The 19,933-nt window shown below is 32.7% G+C and overlaps 1 protein-coding gene across 4 annotated transcripts; it reads right to left on the bottom strand.

Moving 5' to 3' along the window:
- Window positions 1–25: 25 nt before the first annotated feature.
- On the bottom strand, window positions 26–19,588 carry LOC126748792 (calcium-dependent secretion activator). 4 transcript variants are annotated; one of them, XM_050458254.1, is made up of 26 exons: window positions 19,423–19,588; window positions 17,037–17,179; window positions 16,870–16,980; window positions 16,544–16,816; window positions 16,317–16,492; window positions 16,183–16,262; window positions 15,982–16,124; window positions 15,845–15,925; window positions 15,432–15,761; window positions 12,626–12,892; window positions 12,291–12,573; window positions 12,206–12,232; window positions 11,899–12,087; window positions 11,709–11,845; window positions 11,465–11,652; window positions 10,887–11,000; window positions 10,391–10,578; window positions 8,845–8,957; window positions 7,301–7,492; window positions 4,258–4,414; window positions 3,711–3,852; window positions 3,349–3,658; window positions 3,136–3,294; window positions 1,609–1,830; window positions 1,418–1,551; window positions 26–1,361 (listed from the first exon to the last, which is right to left on the bottom strand). In XM_050458254.1, exons 2-26 carry the CDS (start codon window positions 17,148–17,150, stop codon window positions 1,169–1,171), a joined length of 4,323 nt encoding a protein of 1,440 aa, XP_050314211.1. In that variant the 5' UTR covers window positions 17,151–17,179; window positions 19,423–19,588; the 3' UTR covers window positions 26–1,168. The 4 variants fall into 4 exon arrangements, with proteins under 4 accessions (XP_050314211.1, XP_050314214.1, XP_050314212.1 ...); XM_050458257.1 differs by having other exon boundaries at window positions 12,212–12,232; XM_050458255.1 differs by lacking the exon at window positions 7,301–7,492 and having other exon boundaries at window positions 12,212–12,232.
- Window positions 19,589–19,933: the final 345 nt, after the last annotated feature.

The following is a 19,933-nucleotide window of genomic DNA, read 5'->3' as shown; positions in this document are numbered from 1 at the left end:
GGAAAACTAGAAATAAAACGCTGGCTGTTATTTACCATCAGTCTTAGTTTTAATACAAACACACTAAGTACTAATTCAATCATTAAATAGTTCTATCTTTAGGCATACATATATTTTTTTATATAATTCTAATAACAAGTTAGAAATTTAAATATTCTTTGCACATGTTTTATAGTACCTTTAATTTTAATACGTTCTACGTAATATTTTTCGTTAATAAACAACTTTCAATAACTTGTAACTTGACAAACGTTTTAAGGGATAAAATTGGTAAACTTTCTAGTAATAAATAGGTTGGTGATCTAAAGCGGTTTTTAAGTGTTCACCCTATTCTAAGAAAATTATTCATTTTTTTTCCTGTTGCAGTGATTAATACTAGGATATTTGAATAGAATAATATTGTAAAGAACAAACATTCATTCATTATTAACGATTATTGATTCACAAGCTTTTATTTTGTATTTTAGTATTATGTAATTTAGGTTTAGTTCACTAGCATGCCAAAAAGTAAACAATTTTTTATGAGGTCAAAAAATTAAAGGTCCCTTTAAAACTTAGTTCAATTATTTTGAAGTGAAGAGAGGAAACTAGCAAAAGTGAGAATAGTATAGTATACATAATAGGTGTCAAACTAGCGTGTGACTAAGAATTAAACTGTGAAAGTGATGATATGTTTAATAACTTTTTTTATTTCGTGTTTAACCCAACAAAGTGATTTTGAAAAATTATTTAATGACTAAAGCTGTCCAAGTATATTCGAGGAGTGCACTCAAACGTATTTATCCTAAACTGATGATATACATAATTTTTTTTTAGATACAATAATGATTCGAAATAAAATTTATATGAATATTCATTATATGATAACTAGAGAGAGGATATTAAATATTCCAGAAGACGACAAGTTCGCTGTTTTGCCAGGCTTTTGTGAATTACTTTAAATAGATAATAAATACACATTCGTACAATAATATTATGTAAGATATCATCATAGAGCAAATGTTTAGTTCAGGTTAACAAATATAATTAGCAACGTTTGAACAGTACAACGGGTACTTAACGAACGAAAGTGAAACCAATAAAATAGCATAATATTAAGTAGTAACAAACTAAGTAACGTATATACATATCAAGGATATTGATCGATTGAAGTTGAGTGAGCAGCAGATTAAAACCAACTAGATCCGCCACCCAGCTTCGAACCAATCCCACCGATCCCCTTTGCTGCTCCCAGCAAATTGCTCATACGGCCTGCAACCATGTTACCCACGTTTGATAAAGGATTCCCTTCATCTCCTCCTAAGCTTTCCATTAAGGATCTACTTCTACTATCTGATTCATCATCGCCCATTTCTAAACCACTATAAAAACAACAATATTGAACCGCGAGAGATCTCCTCACTCTTTTAGTACTCACCCATCACTACTTTGTCCTAAAGTCAAAGCACATGTCGCCTCCTCAGTCTGCATCCTTTGAGCGATAGTTTGATAAGCTTTTGAGTTCAACTTATCTTCCATAACGCCATGGAGTTCGAAATCCGAATATATTTTCTTGAATTGAACATGAATAAATAAATACTTGATTATTATTGGAATTTATCGAATTACCTTTACAATGTGAGCAAGGCACGTGCATTGGTGTGGATGTAACGTGTGATCTAATCTCTCCGATAACCAGTTACAAATCATGTTCATTTGGCCAGTGTACCACTGTTCGAAAAAGTTCAGGATCCATAATTCGTCGGTTACTTTACCGCGGATTTGTTCCATACTATTGCGTAAGAAATTCACGTAGCTTTGGCCGACGTCCTTTCCTGAGCCAGATACGTTCTGTAAGTTGAGGTGACAAATAGTATAAATTATTAATACAACTTTGAATTATTGAAAAATTTGTATATATGCTTCAGGTATCACATTTTACATGAACACTTTAAAAATTTCTTAGTGATGCGAGGCCTTTGGCTTCTTATAATAAAACTGAGTGACAAATATTAAAAATTATTAATACAACTTTGTATTGTTTAAAAATTAAAACACAAAACAATCAAGTTCCAATTTGAGTATAATGATAATCACATTTCTGGTGCCCAACAGATGGAAGATGCTTTTTTTTACTTTTAGGCAATTGAAGCAGTTCTGGCTCAAGTGCCTGGAATCAAGGAATAAAATAACACAAAACATGGATCAAGACTTCCAGGCAGTTGGGACCCAGTCCGGGAATTACCCGGAGTTACAAATAACATAAAATCATGGATCAAGAATTTCAGGCCATTAAACCCACGTCCTGGAATTCGAAAATAAAAATCCTGGAATTTCAGGCAAATAAAACGGTTCAACTGCCTGGAATCAAAATTTCTATCTTTTATGACTTTCAAAGGTTCATGCATCGATTATTTCAAACTCAAATATTTCGAGAACGGTTGCTTTTAACGACATCTAATTGAGGACCTTTTTCGCGTAAAAATTATTAAGGGACTCATTTCCTTAACCAAAAATATAATACAAGGTTGTACAAAGGTTATAAGCCTTTAAATGTCATAAAAGACACGTAAATAGCGCCCTATACAATTAAGAAGTAAATTTAAGGACAAGTTAAGCAAAAAAAAGCAAAAAAATTTTTGACACCTTGTATCTCGAAAACCAAGCATCTTAGACCACACATGTATATGAACTTTTTACCTTAAAAATACTTAAGAAATCACCCTGTGCAATATCGGACATTTATTAAATAACACCCTGTATATATACGTGTGTGTTTCTTTTTATAATTTGTATTTATTTAGTTGCATTAATGGAATTTTACCTGTTTCAACTTTGTACTTAGCTTTTTTCTTTATTAGGTATTTTTAGGTATTTTACGTTTGTTCTTCATTAGGTATCCTACATTATTATTGGGTCTATACCTATTATGTAATGTAATTATAAATAAGTAAATTTGTACTAAAAACCACCTTGTGTGTGGCCAAAAACCTCGCACCAATTTTTCCAATTACCGCAATTTGCATATAAATTGAAACACAAAAAATTTCTTAGTGATGCGAGGCAAATTTGGGTGTCAAATATTACAATATATTTATAGAAACTTATAATAAACTAAATTGATCACCCTACCATCAAATTAAAATCTCAACTAACCGTGAAACTCAGAATTGATCCGATAAGACTCCCTTCGTCAAACCGAGACAACTTGGATAAAGTCGCTTCTAAAACTGACATCAGTTTACTAAGCATTCCTTGGTTCATATTGGCCAACGTTTTATCTATTTGATCATCGATTTTGGTGTGATATTGATGCTGTAAAAAGAGTTAAAATGCTTCATAAAACATAACTGATAAACAGCAACTTACCAAATCAATCCCATCGACTGCGCACAATTTGAAAGACTGATTTTTTGCGTCCAATATGACGTTCACCATGGCGCACATCTCTGATGGTAATATGTAGTCAGTCGACAAAAATGTTACGGATTTCTTGAGCCATTGATGAAAAGAAGTCTCAGTCCTCTGGATACAAGACTCGATCATATCACAAGCCATTAATTTAAGTCTCTGTTCTAGATGTTGCCTGAACTCGGTATCTGGCCAATGCAAGTCTCTGATGAAGGATTGCAATGCATCCAGTTTCCAGAATAGATCTTCTGAGGTGGCACAACCATTGCTACACAAATTCGTTATGTTGCTTCGTCAAAGTTCTACGGGGTCTTACTTACCCTTTAATTTCCCATCTTTCTTTCTCGAAGCCTTTATGTATCGATTGCGCAATTGATGACTCCATAAGATCAACGTAACGGACAACCAATGGGGCAAAAGTATCTCGAAGATGTTGATGGAATCGGCCATTTTTCAAATTATCTTAAATAAAAAATTTAACACAGACCTATACTTTGTTTTAAATAAGTAGAGAGTAATAAAATGTCCATTCCATCCATGGGCGTAGGTGCGATTCTTTAATGTAACACAGATTAGCATAACATTTAATATACTCATTTCGCAGGTAATGCAAGTTTCTTTGTGCTTCAAAAAGTGACTTTCTATTAATTATCCTAAGTAGTTGAACTGCCTGGAAAAATAATATAAATTTTCCAGGCAGTCAAAGTAAATAATTGATATAAATAAATAATAACAACACATAGTATAAATATTACTTCAAAAGTATTATACATGGTAGTATTTGCTGTTAAGCCGTATACTCAATCAAGTTTTATTACTCTCCACTTATTTGAAATAGACTATAAAAAATCAATAGAATTGACCTACCGTCAGCCCTAAGGTAATCGTTCAAGATTTGAAACAATGGAAATGAATCCCACGTGTCAGCAGGTTGCTCGGCCAGCACTCGATCCATGTCAACGGCAAACAGTGACCAAAATATTTCGGCATGTTCAACCAAGAGGTCACTAAACCATGCAAAAGCCTGTATCCACACAAAGAAAATATTTATTATTATTTTTTAATATTGGTTGGTTATTATGTGTAAGTTTCTGTGAAATGGTCAGAGGTTGCGTCGTGCCAATGACCATAACAAGTATGACGTTTAAAAGGAAGTAAAAAAGTCACTCAATAACTTTGACTTGTGATAATTAAAAGTGAGTGATTTTTTACAAGCTTTTTTTTAATTTAAGTTTAATATGTATAGCAGCTCGGTGGGTGATACTATATAATGAATAGGGTGGTTAAAACTAATATTGTATATAATAGAATAGGCTATTAGGTTTAATAGCCCGTTCTACACGTCCAGGAAGTTAGCAAAGGAATCAGAGACGAAAACTAAATTTTTACAGTCGCCCAGGTACGTTCTGTCCGCAATAATTGAGAAAGGTATAGGGAAAGCTATAATTACAAATAGAAGAAAGGGCAGAACTTATCTGGGCAACTGTAAAAATGTGATTTTCATTTCTGATTCCTGACTTCCCGGACGTCGTTCTACTATCTATTAACTTGTTGTTAGCTACTCTCTATAAGTACAATTTTTGGTTAAATAGATAAAGTTCGTTGAAGAAGTGCGGTTGAATTATATGTACAATAATGTACATACATATATCTCTATGTATGTATACGTTATACATATGAAGTAAACTCAACATAAAAAGCAATAGGGTGTTCCACAGTAAATAATTGAAATATAGAAAGCACGAGTACTAAGCATTTTTATGTATATTATTAATAAAGCCAATAAGCATGAATAACTACGAAAACAATAGCATGCAGTGTATTACTTTTTCTGACTAATGAATCTATATAGGGTTATTCAAGACATACGACACGGCATATTTTGGGTAAACTACAGGGTGGAAAAAAAAATTGTAATTATCAGAGGCGCTTCAGAAGTATTTTCTAAAACTATTTTCATGACATACAGGGTGTTTGAAATTGCAGAAACATATGAAAGTTATGTTTTTTTAAATGAATTATCTTGTATATTATTTAATTTTTGGATTCGATATCGTAAATAAAGGTAGGTTTTATTAAGGTTTACCAGGCCTAAAATTTGAAATATTTAGTGAAAATACTGAGACAATTTTAAGGATAAATTCCTTAGTATGTGTTTTTTTTTATCATATTTGCAGTGAGGAGCACTAAATTATTAAATTTGACATTTCATTTGTAACTATTTTTACAGGACGTGCCTAAATTAGGTTTAAATTATTACAGTTTTTACAAGACAGTGAATTCTTTTTCAGTCAAGTCTTCCTATAGCTGAAGTTTCACATTTTTCAAAATACATATTGGTTTTTTGTTATTTAATGAATACTTACTGACTGAATAGACTAATGACAGACAGGAGACATCATTTCATAGCGATCGTTTATGATTTCTGGATCTCTGAGTGACATTTATACCAGTTTGGGGGTCAAAAGTGAATTTTTTTCACTTTCTACCGCTTCTCACCTTATAGTAACATTCTGGATCTTCTGGAAAAATTATTTTCTGGACGTGACTAGACCAATTATAGACGAGAGACATCATTTCATAGCGATCGTCCTTGATTTCTGGATCTCCGAGTGGCATTCATACCGATTTTGAGGGCCAAAAGTGAATTTTTTCACTTTCTACCCCATCTCACTTTATTAAAACAATCTGGATCTTCTGGATAAATTATTTTTATGATGTACTTAGACCAATTACAAACGGAGGACATCATTTCATAGCGATCGTCTATGATTTCTGGATCTCTGAGTGACATTTATACCAATTTGGGAGTCAAAAGGGCCTTTTTTCACTTTCTACCTCATCTCACCTTTTAGTAACATCCTGGATCTTCTAGAAAAATTATTTTTCGGACGTGGTTAGACCAATTACAGACGAGAGACATCATTTCATTGCGATCGTACATGAATTCTGGATCTTTGAGTGGCATTTATACCGATTTGAGGGCCAAAAGTGCCTTTTTTGACTTTCTACCGCATCTCACCTTTCAGCAACACTCTGGATTTTCTAGAAAAATTAATTTTTGGACGTGACTGGACGAACTACAAACAGGAGACATCATTTCATAGCGGTCATCCATGATTTCTGGATCTCTGAGTGACATTTATACCGATTTGGAGGTCAAAATTTTGAGTATAATTTGTTATTGTTATTTTTAATTTTTTTAAATATAATGTATTATAATGATCAGTCGGAAATAAATACAGTCTTAAATTTTACCTCTCGCTAATTTATTGTATTGCATCCTGTAATCAATTATGATCGGGTGTTTAATTTAAACTTAGCATGTCATTGGACCTCGAGAGCCGTAACTATTTGAATTTAAACCTGATTACCCGCCATAAATTAGTTACTTTTACTTAAAAAAAATAAATAAAATAATAAAAAAAAATACAAGAAAATAATAGACATGTCAATTTGTCAAATCGGAATGGAAAAAGATAATTTATGCAGCACGTTTTACGCCTAAGAAGATTACGTATTGAAAAGAAGATTGAGTAGTCAAATTGCGACAGTGTTATCGATTGGTTTACCATTTGTTGCTATACATATATTTCTGCACTTTGAAACATCATGTATGTCATGAAAATAATTTTAAAAGATACTTCTGGAACGCCTCTGATAATCCTAATTTTTTAAAATTTTACTCTGTAGTTTAGCCATAAAATTCCGTGTCGTATGTCCTGAATAACCCTGTAGAATGTTGAAACTTTTATGGACGGTTTAACCAAGTCTTGATACCTTTTTAGAACACTATTTTGAATATAATTAAAAAAAATGGATGATGAAACAAATGATCTGGTTGAAAAAAAAACGAAATAAGCTCTAATAAAGTAGTAGTAGTAAAAGTAGTAGATAGTAAAGTACGTGCCGTGGGATCTGGTGGGGTGTAAGTGGAGGTGGCATGCGGAGGCATGCAATAGCGAGACACAGAATTTGAGTTTGAGTGCTGCTTGGCGAGGCGACTGGGGGTAGCAGCAGCGGAGCCCTGCGAAGGCCCCTTTTCATCTGGCTGCTGAACGGCGCCCCCCTGCACGCATGCCTTCTCACCCTTACGCAGTTGCTACAGTCACATACAAAATTACATACACAGTCAGTTACAAAAGGTTACCCAAGCCACAAAATAAATCTATATCTCGTCATTTCATCTTTTTACGCTAAAAGTAATTATATACTTATTTTGGTATACATTCATTGAGATAATTACAGAACTATTGCATACACCTTATACAATGTGTTAGAGGTTCGATTTCCGATACTTTACTCACGTATTGTACGTCCAATTTTATTGTAATGAAGGTCGCACTATTTTCCACTCTGAATGGGAGGGAGCCATATCAAATTTCATTTCTTGAATTTTTACGAGTTCACTGATATTTCTTTTTTTATCACTTTTATACCCTACACACGCATAAAAAACATCTTACTTTAAAGGTGATTAAATTTACCAGCTTTTAAGACCAATTTTACTAATAAATTACTCAAAATATTAAACGAAAAACTTTGATCTTGATGAAATATGTAAACTTGTGTGAATTTTTTCAGTTACAACTTAAAAACCAGATCTTTTTGTACGCAATAAGTTATGCTAACAAATAAACATTAAATTATTACAGCCACTTACGCTAATAGTTCACGTAAATGGCCTAGCAAAAGCAGGTAAGAATTGACAAAAATAAAATCCCTATACCCATAGTGTCTAGTTTTTAAGTAGTTCATCTTGTTTGAGGGCCCCATTTTCTACAATTTGTATACTTGCTTTCTTGGACTGTCAGTATTCTCTTGAGATTATTAGTCCCCTTCGGTAACATTACTAAATTGTTTCATCGATCTTTAAAAGAGACGCGTTTCGTGACATTTAATGCAGTTTTAATTGTTTTGTCAGTTTTTACCATGAAGACAATTAAACGACAGTCAAAGCGAGTTAGGTTAGAGTTTTTGATGCTTGCCAATAAAAGTCTATTCCTGACGTACAACACGTGGTTAAAGTGTCTGAAATCGAACCCCTAACACACTGTATACAATAATTTCACTTAAAGGTTCACCCCATTTTTATATTTTATAACAGTAATAAGTTACGCTACATTACAGGCTGAGTTATGTTCATATATAAACTTAAATCAGCCTGCATGTATGTACGTATTTTAACAAAGCGTTTATTGCAATATTTGTGTTATTTTGTTATAAAGTTTTAAAACCTGAGAATTTTAATACTTAATACATTTATGCCATTAACACTGAAATTATAGGAAAGGATTTTACATAGAACATGCTTAGAGCACACCAATAAATGAACTAACAACTTTCAATAAATCATTGTAGATTACAAGTAGAAGATACGTTAATTTAACGTAAAGTGTATTATTAATATACAAATTCATATTAATACTGGCATAATAAAAAGTGTCTACTTACCTCTGCATAATGCTCTTCATTTTGCTGCAATAAATCGACGCAAAGTTCTGCAAGGTGGATTAGGTCATCAAGTTTCTTGTTGGGTGAGACCATTGCATCTCCTCGTAGATCCTCTGAAACAAAAAGATTTATTATTAGAATATAAGACACACGTATTTTTTGTCTTCTAGAGGGTTCGTTTTAAAAATTATAAGTAACTACAGATTCAATCTAGACTTACGAAATTTGTACCACAGTTGGTCTAAGATACCCATTAAAGACTGGGTAGTGATATTGTGTTCAAATGTTGAATACAGAAAACCATGATACAATTCCAAGCACATACGATTACAAGGAATTATATTAAGGAATTATTACATGGAATACAATACAATGTATTACATACAATTCCATGAATTAAGGGAAACATAGCGAATACAAAACTTACTGGACATGTTTGTGTTTTCTGGATTGGTGTCATAATTTCAGTTGAAAAAAATTATTTGTTTCATGTTTGTGTTCTCTGGGTTCATCTGTTGATTCGGGCAGTTTAAATTATTTTTTCCAGACAATTGAGGCTTATGACCATGGGTCAATTGTTTGCCTCAACTGCCTGGAAGAAATTGATAATTGCTTTCAACTATATTTCCTTCCTTCAGCCAGATTTATAAAATAGGGGTTTTTCAGGTTTTATTCGAAAACTATAGATTTTTTGAACACCTATAATTTTCTTTACAAGTATTTTTCTTTCAGGCAATTATTTTCTGCAAAAAAAAGGTTTTTCATTAACACTACCCTTACCCCCCCACCCACCCCACATAACTTACCAGTAGGAAATAGTGTTCAAAAATCATTGTTTTCTTAAATAATACGCATGCATAACCCTGGTTTCGCCATTAGAATCTAATAACACAGTTCGTTTATTTAAATTTTATATAATTATATTTATTTATATTAATAAATATTTAATACAAAAACAGTGCTATTAGATTGGATATTATAAACGAAAAACAAAGAATTTTCAAAGGAATTTCTTACTGGGCAAATATTTGGGGTGGGTGGAAGGGGTAAGGGTTGCTTTAATGAAAAACAATGTTTCTGCAAAAAATATATATGCAATATTTAATTTAATAGCACTATATATTTAAATTTGATAAAATTTATGTATAGATATTTAGTATAAAAATTGCGTTATTAGATTGGATAATTTGGACGAAATACAGAGGTTTTTCAGAAGAATTTCATCAAATATTTAAGTTGTAGTAATCGAGTTTAAAAACTACATATGTGTCAATTTTTTTACATGCTGAAATTTTTTCCCTTTTGTAAACAGAATCGTATATGATATGCGCGTATATTAATGCGCCTGGAAATATTGAGAAAATGTCTTGAACTTCCTATAAAAACATAGAGCTTACTCAGTTAATTGATTCCAATTGCCTAGAATGGTTAAAAAATATAATTACTTCAAATGCCCAAACTAACGATATATTTTGCAAGGGACAGGTGGATTTTAGATTAACTGTGGTACACAATTCGGTTAAAGTACGCCTTACTTTTTACTCACCTTCAATTTTAGCCTCAGATGAAAGTTTCGTATAGTTCACCAATGCGGCTGTCTCCAAACATTTCTTAATCACCCCTCTGACCTCCTCCGGAGCCACTGGGGTTGCGATGTCTTTCATTAGTACCCGCTCCAACAGTGAAATTGTTGCTTTGAGACCCCCCTCAGGCCTCCCAAAGGGAAATGTGTACCTAAAAAATCCATAAGTGAGCAACTAATGTAAGAACACGAACCATTTTACTCATTACGATGTAAAATGAGCCGATAGGGTATGATCGACCTACCTTAAGCAATGCAAAAATTAAAAGCTTTGATCAATATTTACCTAATAAGCGTATGCGAGATATGTAATTTTTTAATTGGCGTAAATGAAATAGAAGGAGAAACAGTTCAGGTCCTCCATAGTAAATGCGGTCCTTAGTGTATTTAATGTTACTGCTGCAGCTATTTTCTTAAGCGCGTAAATGAATAAGCAACGCAATGCGTGTCTAAGTTTTACCTGAAGTTCGTTATTTGGTGTTCTAATAGAACTCGCAACCTTTCCTTTACGTCCTGGAACCTCTCCTTTTCTTCGTGCGTGACGCTGCCGACTCCGTCTGGTCTAGAGTCAATACTAGAGTTACCGATTAATATGAGTAGATGAGCTAAAAGACTCGTAAAGCAAATTTCGGTCATTTTTCAACCAAATTAGAAAATACATGACATACAGATGTAAAACATTTGATAAAATAACCTAGATTGCTTTATAAATCTCTTAGATGACCTTTTTGCAAGTTTACAAAAAGACAAAGGCATGCTAATTGTACAAAGTAATTCAAAAATAAGGGAATTTTTAGTAACAGAACTTGACCGAATCAACTGCCTGGAATAGTGAAATAATTTTACTAAAAGTCCTAAATCGTCACAGCTCGACTACTTAAAATTCAAGTGGCAAATTCCTTTGATTGTGATTTTATTCCAGGCAGTTGAGCCACGAATTTTTTTTTTAATTTAATATAGTTGACTTGTTTTATTCATGTATTGAACCACTTGTACAAATATTTATTCACTATATACTATAAAAATAGTACTACTAACCTATTTCCGTGTACGTGGCTGGCACAAAAAGCAAAACTGTAATGAATTAACGTAGGATCGATCATATGGTTCTTGTCAGCACGATCAAGAAGATCAGATAAATAGGTCAAATGTCTGTAGCATCCTCTGACCCCGTACCGAGCACAGTACTCATCTAAAACGAACACTTGACCAGGACTGAACCAACCCTAGAAAGGGACAAACGGGAGTTATTTAAGCAAAAATAATGTAATAATTAACTTACCAGCGAACAATACATATCGGCCAGTCTGTAATCAAGTGTTAAGTTTTGCAAAGTCTTAAACAAAGAGGCGTGGTCGAAGTGGCACGGATCCGCTGATATGAAGTCTTCCATTCCATGTTTCCTGGCCCTATCAGCATCTAAATTTATTCCGAAAAATTAATAAGCCATTAAGAGGTTCTCTATAACGTACCTCCTTGTATTTTTGAAATTGTGGAATTCTTGTCTTGCAGGGTAACAGGGGGAGTGGGCTTGTGTGACTGCCCCGTTGCACGATACATCGCCATGACCCATAAATGACACTCGTTTTCATCATCACTTGCGTAAACGATGCTATCTCCTTCTTTTACAGCATTGAAAAAGTATCTACCACCTTCCAAATCTAAAAAAAAATGTATGCGTAAATTATTGTTGTTAGAGGAACATGAATGTCGAACACGAAGAGTGGATGTATGTACTTAATCAGCATCCGCTCCTCGGTCGAAGGTAAAGAAACTTACGCTTACCCGTTCCAACCATCAATGTTGCTTAAAGCAAAAAATACATAATTAAATATAGGTATAAAAAAAAACGTTGATAACATACCACTGGAAGCTTCAATATAATCGACCGTATAACCATCCAGCTGCATCATCTCAGATGGTTCGGATTTCTTCTCTTTGTAACTGCACATCGCAAAGGTGTATTGGGAGACTTGAACGAGTACGTAGTAACGTTTCTTCCATTTCTTCCAAACGCTTTTGCCCAAGGCGTACAAGTAACCGCAGTGTTTCATGTTCAACGGCTTATCCATTCTACATGCCACTTTAATCCGTAGATCTTGGTCGGGAAGGTTTTTTGGGACAGTCATTTTGTGCCACTCCGGTGCCTAAAGTTGTAAAAAATAGATTGAGTGAATCCAGATGATATGATGCACATACTTTTGAAGAGAGTGGAGTGGGTTTCAGGATAACCTTCCCAAGTTCCTTATCTTCTAAGGCAAGCATCCCAGGGTTTTCGGTGAATAACTTTATTTTGACGATGGGCAAAGGGTGTGTTGTACAGAAGTCGCCTTGGGTGTCCCACATAGGTTTCGAAGCTTCTGCTTGATCGGTTTGTAATTTTTCACCGTTTTCTACTTCCATCGTGCAATAAACGATTCTGTTTGGTTGTAACGATTTTAAACCTCGTACTTCCATAACAATTACCTAGAAGTAATAAAGTATCCCTTGATATTTTTTGTATGTATGAAGGAAGCTGATTTATAGACAGTGACGAAGTTAGAGGGATGCTTAGCACCCTCAAAAAAATTTTATAGGCACAGTAGTATTTCAATGTTAGCAAAGTTCGAAAAAAAATGAACAGTAAATAGGTAATATTATTTTAAACATAACTTGACATACAAAAATGAAGAAAATTTAAATAAAAAAGTTGTAAAGGTGCTTGGCCTCTTATCAACTATGAGAACCAACAAGTTTTTGGTAAATCTATTTTTACTAACCAAATTGTCATAAAAATAATAAATGGAACAAGGAAAACTTTGCAAAGTAAAAAAACTAGGAATCATTTGATGAGTTACACAAAGATATGGAAGAAATGGGACAGCTCTGTTATAACTAATTTGAATCAAAACGCAGTAATGTTGATTCTAGGCCATACTGAAAATGAAGATATTGCTACATGTACAGGAATAAGTTTAATTGAATTAAAAGAATTATTTTATAAAAGGTGTTTTATGACTTGGTCAAAGCTTTCGATTGTATCAATCATGATGTATGTTATGGTTTTAAGCGTTCATGCTGCTTTATCCAGTGTTATGTTACAAACAAAAATCTGGGATTTTCACTGGGGTTTAAACGTATTAAATGAATATCGTCACTATAGGATTTGTACTTTATTTAAATTATTGTTATTTCTTAATGCAACGATATTACTTCTCTTCGTTAATAAACAGACACTTCACTTCAAGTCGTAATTTTCATAAAATTTTGAAGAATTTATGGATTAACTTCTTCAATAGAAAAATCATGCCTGAACTGTCTGAAATTGTTAAATAATTTTAATTTAAACGTCATTAGTAAATTAATTAATTATTCCAGGCACTTGAGACTTAATTGTAATTGAAATACCTTGAATTTTGAAAAAACTACAACTTCCTTAAAATAGGAATTATGCCTGGAATTGTAAAATAATTTAAATTTAAACGTCATTACTAAGTTAGGTAATTATTCCAGGCAGTTGGGATTTTAATTAAAATGCTTAATACTTTTTTTAATAATCGAGCGGTCAAATACCTAAAATTTCAATTTTTCTAATAATTATAATTTAAATATTATGAATTGAAATGTCTGACATGTAAAAAAAAAATGATGAACTCAGTATTTGGAATTTTCGTTAATTAAATAGTTATAATTTAAATCCTATTAATTAATTAATTATTCCAGGCATTTGAGGAGTAATTTTAATTAAAATGCCTGACATTTTAAAAAAAAGAGGTCAATTATCTGGAATTTTCATTAATTAAATAGTTCTAATTTAAACCCAATTAATAGATTATTCCAGACATTTGAGGTGTAATTTGAATTAAAATACTTGAGTTAAAAAAAAATATGGGCTCAACTGCCTGGAATTCTCATTTAAAGATGGAAGTGCCTGGAATAATTAATTTATTATTATAATAATAAATTAATTATTCCAGGCACTTGAGACTTAACTTTAATTGAAACACCTTCAATTTTGAAAATTCTATAGCTAGAATAAAAAATAGAAATTACGCCTGGAATTGTAAAATAATTTAAATTTAAACGTCATTAATAAGTTGGGTAATTATTCCAGACAGGTGAGGCGTGATTTTAATTAAAATGCCTGAAATTCAAAAAAATAAATGCTCAACTGCCTGGAATTTTCATTGAAAGATCATTAATAAATTAGTTATTCCAGGCACTTGAGACTTAATTTTAATTAAAGTTTGTGCAATTTTAAAAAATCTACAGCTTAACTTCCTAAAATAGAAATTATGTCCCGAATTGTAAAATAATTTAAATCCTAAACCTACAGCTCATTAAAGATTAATAAATCAGACAAATTAAATCTATATATCTATACCTATATCGATATCTATATTCATTGATAAATTAATTGATTATTCCAGATAGTTAAGACGTAATTTTAATTAAAAGTACTGACATCTAAAACAAATCAACTACTAATGCACTGGCTAATGTATGGATATTATCGCATGCTTGACAGTATTGTTAATCATATGAAACTTTCATAGAACAGAATAGAAAATTATTTAATATTCCTTAGTCTAGATCTTTTTCGATACGAAGTCAAATAACTGAAGTTAAATAGAAGTCCATATTTTGTAAGAGAATGTGTATATAAAGATTACAAATCGGGGAAGTCTTTATCTCCAAGAAAAATGCATGTAGGTCACTTAGGTAAATGTATTATGCATTTCGGCTGTGTAAACAGCCATCATCAGATACAGAACATTACAAAAAACAAAAAACATATACGTTCACCGGTAATATTTGTTTTATTTGGTGAACGTATATGTTTTTTGTTTTTTGTAATGTTCTGTATCTGATGATGGCTGTTTACACAGCCGAAATGCATAATACATTTACCTAAGTGAGCTACATGCATTTTTCTTGGAGATAAAGACTTCCCCGACTTGTAATCTTTAAATAACTGAAGAGCTAACTTCGTCAATGTTAATAAAATTGCATAGTAAATATTTACCTCTAATTGGAAGGTAAGTACAACATCCATTTTAGTTAGCGTGGTATCGCTGTCTGCGGAATCTCCTTCCAATTTCGCTAAAGACCCTTGCGATCTAAAAGAAGTAACATAGTTCATCAAAAGATGCTTCACATTATATGGATTATTATGGTTATGCAACCTGTGATTATAGCGTTTCAATTTTTGGAGCCCATATTTAGAATCCATCGATCCTTTTGATACTGGAAGCGATTCCAAATTTGTCATAAGTAAATTAATGGCAGATTTAAGTTCTTCGATATATAGCGATTCCATTTCTTTAAGTACAAATTTTGGCAAGAGTTTACGGTTCTGGGGAAGACAAAAGACATGTTTTTTTAAACGTTTCTTTTTTTTTCTTACCGGTTACGCGCTTTTTACGTCACTTCACGTACCTTTTCCATCTCCGAAACCTTCTGCATTCTCCCATCTAATTCTCTTCTAATGGCTGCTGCTTGTTCATCTGCCGAATCAAGCTAAACCAAATAATTTAATTTTTTAAATTAAATTTTTAATTAAAATAAAGGCATACCATTAAGGCATTATAAAGAAGTTGATGCTCAAACTTCTTGACTCCTAGTATTTGTTGGAACATGTCGTATAATTGTTCTTTGGACAGTATTAGTTCGGAGTTAATTGCTTGTGCTCTTGGCCTTTTATTTTCATCATCTTGTACTGGAAATTAATTAAAATATATGGGGCCAAGAATAATGTTACTTTTTAAGGCTTATACCTTTTAGGATGCAATCGAATTTGGCCATCCATGAAGTAAAAACGGTTTCCTTACTTAATCCTTCCATTTCTGGTAGAGATCTAACAAGTATGATTGTTGTATTTTAAGACTATACGAAGTATGTTTGTTCTCACCTGACTCTTTTCTCGATATTACTGCGAAAAACTTCCCTAAAGTCATATTGGGTCCAAGCGCCTAGCTGCACCATTTTGGCGACTCTTTCCGATTTCAAAAAGACGTCGTAGTAATTTTGTACGGCGTTGTGAAAGGCTTCGTCTGCCATTATTTGAGTTTCACCTTTTAAAAAACTCTACAACCGAATTTATGGCAAAAAGGTCCATTTAAATCCTGACATGATTACCTGGAATCTATTTACAATGGCATCAAGCTGATGCCGGGTAACCTTATGTTGACGCCTAGTCATATCTGTGGGTTGTTTAGCATTAAAAGGATAAGCTATACATCGAGATACAAAAACGTAAAGCTGTATTCTTCTCTTCCTTTCCTCCTCCTCTCGCTCCTGCTTCTCCTGGATGTCGATTTCCGTTTTTTCCGAAGCGACCGACGGAGAAGGGCTCGTTGGTCGAGGAAGAGAGTTTGCTCGCGAGGAAGACCCAATACTATGAGTTTCCACCTAGAAAAACGAAACTTTCCATTTGTTCTACAGTTAAACTCAAACACACCTACCGAGACGGCACTGCTTGGTGATAAAGATCGCTGCAAGGCAGCAGCATTATTGGGAATTTCTAATACTCCACTACCATCGGATCCGTGAGAATGATATGGTGATACTTCCGCCTATAACAATCACATTTAGTTACTTGAAAAGGATAATCACTTAGCACAGTACTTACCGGGTGTTGATGCGTTTGGTGATGAGGATGATGTGCGGGTGGATGGTGTCCCACATGATGACCTGATCCATGTTCTTCATCACTGTCTTCTTCGGATGAAGATGGATCTATCATCTTCTTTTATCTCGTTTTAAACGTTTCGTCTAAAAAAAGTAATAAAAATGTATCCAGATAATCAGTTTGTCGTCATATTGACCAGGGGTTGAACAAAGGATGCTCAATAATGTCTTATTCAACAAATATATAATTGAGATGTGAACCAGAGTTCTAAATTCAAATTATTATTTTCCCAAGGGTACATGAATATGTAAGGAGTGAAATTTTAAGACTAAAGACCCTTTGCTGACAAAACAATAACACAAGACCCTGGTTTTCTACTGAAAATATTGCACACAGCATAAGTATAATTTATTTAATTTCATTGTAAAAGTGGAAAAGAATAATGGAGATATTCTAAATATGTCAAATGACGGAGTCAGCAGCTGATACTTGATAAATGAAAAATGCTGTGATAAATGAAGCTACAGAAGTGGCGATTTTAGGATATGTTGTTCAAGAAGGTTGATATTAATAGAGGCTAATAATAAACGTCTTTGTTTAACGTAAAATATGATGACAATAATTTAAATATATTAATTCTATTCTTACTAACTGGCGAAGTCTAGCCTATGGCTACTCAAACCTCGTAAACAAAATTTACGTAAAAAAACTAAGTATACAAAAATAAGTAAATAAAAAGCGCTTTGTATACATATGTAGGAGTTACATATCTATCAAACTCAAAACTTTTATACTGCTAAAACAGAATAAAACAAAAACAAAAAATACAAATAATATACAGAAAGATTTAGTGATGGGTCAGATTATAATTATTTATTTGTTTATCGAATATCAGGCAGAGTTGTGCCACTTTATAGAATTATATAGAAATCCCCTTTTCAAAAAAGCTCCCTTATGTTTAGGAAGGAATCCTGGAGAGACTTAAAATGAACCTCTGAATGCTCTGATCATACTGATATACAAGAAATTGAAATTTCTAGGACTCGTAGATTTTTTCTTACTTTGTTGGAACATAACAACCCTCCCTGTATACCGATCTCTTCCAAAAACTATACAGCTCTCAAGCGTCCATTGAACTTTTAGTCCTGAAAATTTCAAGTCGTTTGAATGTTTTGAATTTGAGCTATTGCGTTCCAAATAATTTGAATATGCAGAGGCTTCTGAAGCATTAAAATCTCACAGGATAAAAGGGATTAACAGTAAGGAATCCTGGATTAAAATTATGGAGGCATTTGAAATGGGACCATAAATGAACAAAAATTGTTTAGACACAAAAAAAAAACGAAATGTCCAGGACTCATAACAAATAATTAAAAAGAAAAATATACGCCTAAAAAAATGACTCCATTAAAGATATCTTAAGTTTGTCTCTGTCTTAGCCATTATCAGGCAGTCCAGTGATTTAAAATGTCTTATTCCAGGCAGTTGAGACATATTTTTCAGATTTAAACTATCAGTTTAATTTCTGAAAAAAAACCAATGGATGTCCATAGAACCATTAAATAAAATTTTCCACTAGTCAAATAATTTGTTGATTCAAACAGACACGTAAAATAGAAAATCCAATGGATAGTAACTTTTCTTCATCCATAATATATTAAAATAACTACATAAAAAAGGATAGAAAACTCAGAGGATATCCATAATTAATCCATGGACATTTCGACCTAGTTTGGTGCAATGCAGGACATCCATTGGAGGATATATGTGCTGTTTGGAAAGGCAACACAATTATAGTGATATTGCAAGTTCTACAGTTATGATCTTATTGAGTCAAGGTTAATGTAATAAAGATTTTTTAATGTTTTGATAAAAAAATTAATTAAAATAAGCTTTAATTGTGTTAAATTTTACGAGAAATTTTATTGCGATTAAACATATATGAAAAAGAGGGCGATACTATATATTGCTAACCAATATTATTACGAGTTATAATAAGCAAAAACTGAACGCTATAAGCTAAAAACTATTATATTTTTGTGTTTTGTGGCTTGATCAATATTTTCACGAATCACACATTAATTTGCTCTTAACCGAATTTTAAAACGTTTACACATTTCAACAGAGCAATAATTTATAAATAATTAAAAATACCTATTTAATTAAATAAAAAAATGTATTGGCCTAATAATAATATCCAAAAAAATGTAATAATATTCCTACTGCAGCAAAAACCTAAATCCATGAAACATAAAACGCAAATGGACAGACACTATTGATTCCGCAATATGTCCTAAAGATTGTATGCGCTAGGGACTAATCATATTACATTGTACATCAGGCCAGTAAATGTTGTGAAATTAAGTAGAAAATGTGGATATCTCACCTTATAATTACTCATCCTTTTCTAGTCGCCCTATATTACAAATATAATACTATTCTAATAAAGCCACAAGTATTGTCTTCAGTGTAAAAAAGTAAATGGAAGAAGAGAGCGCAATTTGAAAGACTGACGAAAACTGGGGGGATCAATGGTGGCGTCCGTGGCGTCGCGTCGCTCGTCGATTTTGCGTCGTGGCTCAACACCGTAGGGGAAATATCGATCGTCGTACACTGGATTCGGTTTCAAAGGAAATTTAGGATAAACGTTTATCTTTCTATCTCCATTAAGTCCTGTCTCCCATACAAACATCTATAACTTGAAGAAAATATGAAGCAATTAAAGAAAATATTTAATTATAGCAATTTTCATAATCTCGATCGCATTTTATATCTCCGTAAGTCCGCTTCTTTTGTAATATTGTCCACTGTGCGTCGCGACGCTATACGAAAAACCACGAATCATACGGAAATACCCTGACGACCGCCGCAGATCGACCCTGGTCTTTTTTTATTGA

Source organism: Anthonomus grandis, chromosome 22, assembly GCF_022605725.1.
Source record: "Anthonomus grandis grandis chromosome 22, icAntGran1.3, whole genome shotgun sequence".
NCBI classification, from domain to species: Eukaryota; Metazoa; Arthropoda; class Insecta; order Coleoptera; family Curculionidae; genus Anthonomus; species Anthonomus grandis.
This window is presented reverse-complemented; position numbering and strand designations above follow the sequence as displayed.

Coding starts and splice junctions, on each gene's coding strand:
- LOC126748792 (XM_050458254.1), bottom strand. CDS start 17,150: ATGATAGATCCATCTTCATCCGAAGAAGACAGTGATGAAGAACATGGA. Junction 12,233..12,290: donor TTATATTGAAGCTTCCAGTG/GTATGTTATCAA, acceptor TTTTGCTTTAAG/CAACATTGATGGTTGGAACG. Junction 1,831..3,135: donor GATCAATTCTGAGTTTCACG/GTTAGTTGAGAT, acceptor CTCAACTTACAG/AACGTATCTGGCTCAGGAAA.